This window comes from Belonocnema kinseyi, chromosome 9 (assembly GCF_010883055.1).
Source record: "Belonocnema kinseyi isolate 2016_QV_RU_SX_M_011 chromosome 9, B_treatae_v1, whole genome shotgun sequence".
Classification (NCBI taxonomy): domain Eukaryota; kingdom Metazoa; phylum Arthropoda; class Insecta; order Hymenoptera; family Cynipidae; genus Belonocnema; species Belonocnema kinseyi.
In genome coordinates this window covers 31,780,942-31,786,544 of record NC_046665.1, presented here as the reverse complement: position 1 = coordinate 31,786,544, position 5,603 = coordinate 31,780,942, and the positions used below count along the sequence as shown (strand labels likewise).

General features: G+C 35.2%; 1 protein-coding gene across 9 annotated transcripts in view; it reads left to right on the top strand.

The window, feature by feature from the left end:
• LOC117179437 (gamma-aminobutyric acid type B receptor subunit 1) overlaps positions 1-5,603 on the top strand; it is a 144,205-nt gene that overhangs the window by 121,926 nt on the left and 16,676 nt on the right. For 6 of the 9 annotated variants that reach the window (XM_033371230.1, XM_033371227.1, XM_033371226.1 and 3 more), the window contains one exon: positions 2,775-2,977. The exons of 1 other annotated variant lie outside the window; for it this stretch is intronic. In XM_033371230.1, the coding sequence (XP_033227121.1) occupies positions 2,775-2,977 (203 nt within the window). Of the gene's footprint in view, positions 1-2,774; positions 2,984-5,603 lie in introns of all 9 variants that reach the window. 2 more of the 9 variants (XM_033371223.1, XM_033371228.1) reach the window with 2 other exon arrangements.

Genomic DNA, 5,603 nt, shown 5'->3' with positions numbered 1-5,603 from the left:
AGACTGAAAGCACATTGAAATACTCTGAGATATAAAATAAGGTCATTTTAGAGTCTAAATTGTCTATAGGGGAAAGGGGAATGATCTCAGCTAATACAATTTAACAGGAAAATATTGGGAGACTGAAAGCACATTGAAATACTCTGAGATATCAAATAAGGTCATTTTAGAGTCTTAATTGTCTATAGGGGAAAGGGGAATGATCTCAGCTAATAAAATTTTATAGGAATATATTGGGAGAGTGAAAGCACATTGTTGCGGTTTAATTCAGACAAAATAGTAAGGCACATGATTTCGGACCTTCTTACAAATTAATCAGTGGATCGTCGGGGAGCACGTGGTTCGCACCTTGAGTTCACAAACCAGACTGATTTCGAAATCTACGTATGCTAATGCGATGAACCGTGATTGATGGGCGAAATAATAAGTCTCCTGCGCAGAGGACTGATTTTAATTGCTACGGTCAAGAGTGAGATCCTCGTTTTGGGCTCGTTTCCATTGGTCTGCCCTATCGCCTTTTCTTCTCTTCGTTGTGTCTTCCTCTGAATCGCTGAACCAAATCATCGACCAAGCTTCTTTCCTTTTTCTCGAAAAGCAGGAAAAGCGATCCTTGGAAAGTCGAGGCTAGCGGGGTGGCTAAATGCACTCCTGTGCGAGAAGTGGAGAACGGAAGTCCATGCTTCGAACGGCCGATGTGATTTTGGACTCCATGACTCCCAAAACAATAGATAAGAGAATCGGCATCAAGAGCCAGAAATAAAATAAAATATGCAAGGTGGAGAAATTACCTACTTTATCCATAATAAAGCTGGTAATCACCTTGGTCCATTTTCACCAGAGACATGTTGTGAATCTCAGACGGCCAAAGAGAGAGCAGATACGATAATCCAGGAGGGAGAGCTAGAAGAAGAATACGCAGAAGGTCACAAGGCAGAAGAAGCCTCGCTAAGGTGGAGGTGACGACTGACCCTAGTCGATGACGCAATGTGAGGTGGTGGAGACCTTCAAGATCCACCACTCAGAACCGCAAAATTCGAAAGCTCTCATAGCGTTGTTTAGCAATAAAAAAAGGAAAAACAAAAAAAGGAAACATAGGCAAATAAATCTTAAATCTAAAAAAAATAACAATAAGGAGTGCCGAATTTACTCTCGATGCAAGCCAAGCGTATTTTACTAAATTTTCAAGTAACTTTGTTTTTGTCATGTTCGGGAAATCCGCAACATCACACCGGGTAGCCTCGGCTGGACGCTTGGGTATCACTATCAGCCTGCTCACGTGGATATCTTAGGGAACGAAAGCGTGGATGAAAGTGCGAGGTCGGCCTTTGGAATCCCGTTCATCACTCAGAGAGGAATCCCGATGGGCGATCTTCGTTTGGTTTGTCAACGAGACTTCCGGGATTGGTCTCTGCTGTGCTGGCCCAATGCGGGGACGAAGGATTCTAGGCCGGATCCATCGGTGTTCACGGTTCGCGGCGAGCAGGGCTGCATTTTACCGCTATATTAGGTGGAATTTTCTTGATTTGTTGTCTAAAGAACAATTTAATATTAATGATATTATATTCAGTCTAACCGCGGAATCTGTTACCGAACTGGGGCGTTTTTTCGGGAGGTGTTCTAGTTTAATAATTCAATTTTCGCTTTTTCTATGAGCTGGGTCCCATGTGGGAGTCCCCCTTCCTTCCTCATCCCACTTGGGTTTTAATTGAGCGGGGATGTCTACTGCGAAAGGCTACAGTCTGGCGTTATGATCTACGAATGCTAAAGTGAGTTACGATCTGCTTATCTGGGAGTAAACATTCTACATTCAAGATTGTCGCAGATAATTGTATTAAACCAAATTGGAACACTAATACTATTTATTGGATACATGGCTTACTGAATTCAATAGGCCACAATCAAAGAAGAAGAAGAAATCCCAATAAATCAGTGGCTCGCGCGTTTCGCATGATACAATGAATCCGAGGTCTTAGTGCAATTTCCTCCTTATCTTCCGTTCACGTTTTAATTCGTATGAACCATAAATATTGAATCTCGCTTTAATCCTGTTTAATTCCATTATGATTTCTGTCAATAAATGAATATGTCTTAATTCTGTTGAAGAGGGTAGAAGCTGAATGCAAGTTAATCTTGTTAAATGCTGTAATATGAGGACGAATCTTGAAATCAATTTAATGAATTCAATAAACTATAAGTGTCAACATTTTAACCTAGAACAACTCTATTTGACACAAAGTACATTTAAGGCAATTATCAACAAGTTCTCTTACAACCAAATTCGCAACACGATTTTTAAAATCTGTAAAAGCGGTTAAATTTGAAAAACTTATAACAAAAATATAATGGGTTCTGAAAAATAAGTGGGGGGGGGGGGGCGAGTCTCCGTGCTCCCTCAGGCCTGGAAATTTTTAACATTTAACGAATTTTATACATTTCGTGTATCATATGAAATAACCTTTTAGAAAATGTATGTTTTTACAATATTTGGAAATACAAACAAGATTTTACTTTCAATGTATAATTTTCGTTTCATCAATATAATTGAAAAAATAAATTTTAAACTTTCTAATTCTATTCGATGTTAAAGTATAAAATCTAGAGTACAGATAAACTGATAAAACTGAATATGTATATAAGTTTAATCTTTTCAGCTCAAATGTTAATTTAATTTTAATCGTATTCATTTCAAAAAAGGATTTGTAACTATATTCTTCATGCTGAATAATTTTGAAATGAATGTATCTCGATGTTTTAGATAATTAATTATTTTACAGAAAGAGGAGAAAATAAAGATGCTGAAGCACAGGCTTGCAGAAAGAGATGCTTTAAAGGGAGGTAGCGGAATAGTCAAGGACTCATTGATAGTAGCAGACTTTGTGACCGGGGAAGGAACGTCCGATAGTGCAATTGGTGGGGGAATTTCCGTTTACACAAGATCCTCTCGAGCCTCCGCTTCGGACTTTGAATTTTCAGAATCGTACTTGTAAAAACTATTCTTATTACTAAAGTTGATATCGTAAACACTTTCCTCCTGGAAGGTGCAGTACAAACTCGGGACCTTCACAAATTTTTCAAATGATACTTGAAATATTTCAAAAAGACATTAATTCAAACACAAGTATTTTATTGTATGTGTGATGAGCATGCTTGAGAAGATAATCAGAAGGTTTTCAGCTCCGGTTTTTTTATAGGAAAATTTGCACAGAAATGGAGAAACATTCATTGCTTCAAAGATTTTAAACTAGAATATTTTCATTTGTAGAAATGCTTTTTTAATCGAAAATCAAATCCTAAACACCTAATGCGAAAAATAATAATTTGATTACTTTCTGGAAAGCCTAGGAGAGCATAGTATTATGCAAATAGAAGCAGAATATAGTTGTTATATACTTTTACATTGAAAGAGCAAAGCTGTTACTCTGCTGATCTATTTATCTCTAAAAAGTCTATATCGTTAATGTCCTAATTTGAATTCATTTTTACTGTTGTACGTAATTTTGGCAAACTTTTTTTATTTAGTTTTCCATTTTAAAACCTGTTCATGAAATCAAATATGAAAATCACGAACGAGCAACATCATAAACTATATGCCTTTTTCATCAGAGTCTAATATTACAAAAAACTGGAATACCAACGCTGGTATATTACCGGAAATGTATACAAGTTAAATTAATAATTAGAAGCTTAAATCATGCTTATTATATTTAAAGTAATTATTTATTTTGTAGCAAATTTTTGAAAAATTTGTTGTTTAAATCATTGTTGTAGTCTTTTAATTGCATTTTAATTAAATGAACGTACAAAGTTGATACTGACATATATAATATCTATATACAGTCGAACCTCGGGCACTGTCACTCATCGGGATCGGGAGTATCGGACACTGTAAGCTCACGTGGTCTTACCCCTCAGCCAATCGGCGTCGAGTTACAGAACCGTAACGACAATATGTTTTGCATGTGCCCCTGATAGTATACTAATGTTATGGGACAAAATTTTTTTTTTAATTTTACAATAATTGAAACAGACTTTTACAATTTCATTTTTACTCGAATTTGCTTATGCCGAATTGATATTTATTGTAATTAATAACTTTAGAATTGAATATTGTACATATCCACTAGGGAGAGAAACAAAAGATGCCAGCATACCCGGTAAAAAGGCTTACATTAAAAAGTATTCAAAATTTTCATTCATTCCGTGGTAACGTGAGAAATATTGAATACTTCTGGATCCCGTTTTTGTCCTCCCGTTTTGAATATCCACGGCAGTTGAAGTTAGCTCTCAAATTGAATTCCTTTCTTACCTAGCGCTGACAATATTTTGCTGAATACCAGACAGCAACCAAAAATTAGAAAATTTTCAATCCCTTTTAATTTAGCAAATTTTGCTATATTTATTTACTGTTTTTCGAATAATAATCAGGCAAAAAGCATTTTAAAACATAGCTTTGGTCATTTTACGATGTCAGGATTAATTGTCACACAGAAGGTTCTGGTGAAAAATAATTTTTTCAATTTCTTATCATGATTTTATATTTTTTCAATTGATAATATTTGAACAAAGCGAACATTTGAAGATAAAGAAATGTATTCTTACATGCAATCCTACTAGATTTGGCAAATTTCGTGCTTTTAGAGCGCGTTCTAATGCTTTAAACGAAAAGTGTGTTTTTAATGTATTCGAAGTTACGTCTGACAGCTCCGATCGGCTTTAAAAGGGATTGAAATCTTATAATTTTCGCTGCCTAATGAGAATTAAAAAACTAAGGACAGAAACGGCACATTTAGGGATTCAAATTTTCTAATACTTTTTAATGCAAGGCTTCTTACCGGGTAGTTCGACTTAACAAGGTTTTCTTAGGTTATTAATGACATTTATAAACATTGTTCCTTTGATTGATTTCTTTTTTAATTAAATATTATTGTACTATGTACTTAAGCTATTTGCATGCTATTTTTAATAAATCCTTATCACTATAATAATTTTTTATTTAAAATCCTTGGGGCGAAAAGTTCTAATAAATGTGGATTGTTTTGATTGCTACTATAAAAAACGACTTCGACAAGATGTTTTCACTTACCTCAATAATTTTAAGAACAGAGATTCAGTGTAATAACTCCATAAATATATATCTCATTATTATTGCACAAAACCAATCAAAAAACCTGTAACGTCAACGTAATTTAACCTACAACCTGCATTATCTTGACTGCTTGCGCATCAGCTAGTGTAAGCGACTTCAGACATTTCAAAGCCCGGTAAAGCTAAAATACAAAATTTCAATTTGGAAAAATTTAAATTGCACGTTTCACTTAACTTATTGTGCAAAACTAAGTACGTGTGTACTACATATCTCAGAAAAGGGGCTTCGAGGATGCAATGGCACTGGGCTAATCTCCTGATTCTTACAGTGTCCGCGAAACAGCAGATGACTGTGTCCAAGGTGTGACAGTGTCCAAAGCTACAGTGTCCGACGTTCGACTGTAATTATATAAAAAGCGAATAAATGCTGAATGATTGTTAAAGACTATATTATAAGTAACGTTAAAATATGTGTAGGAGAATATAAACGTTTATTGTCTACCTTATATCGATGGCTT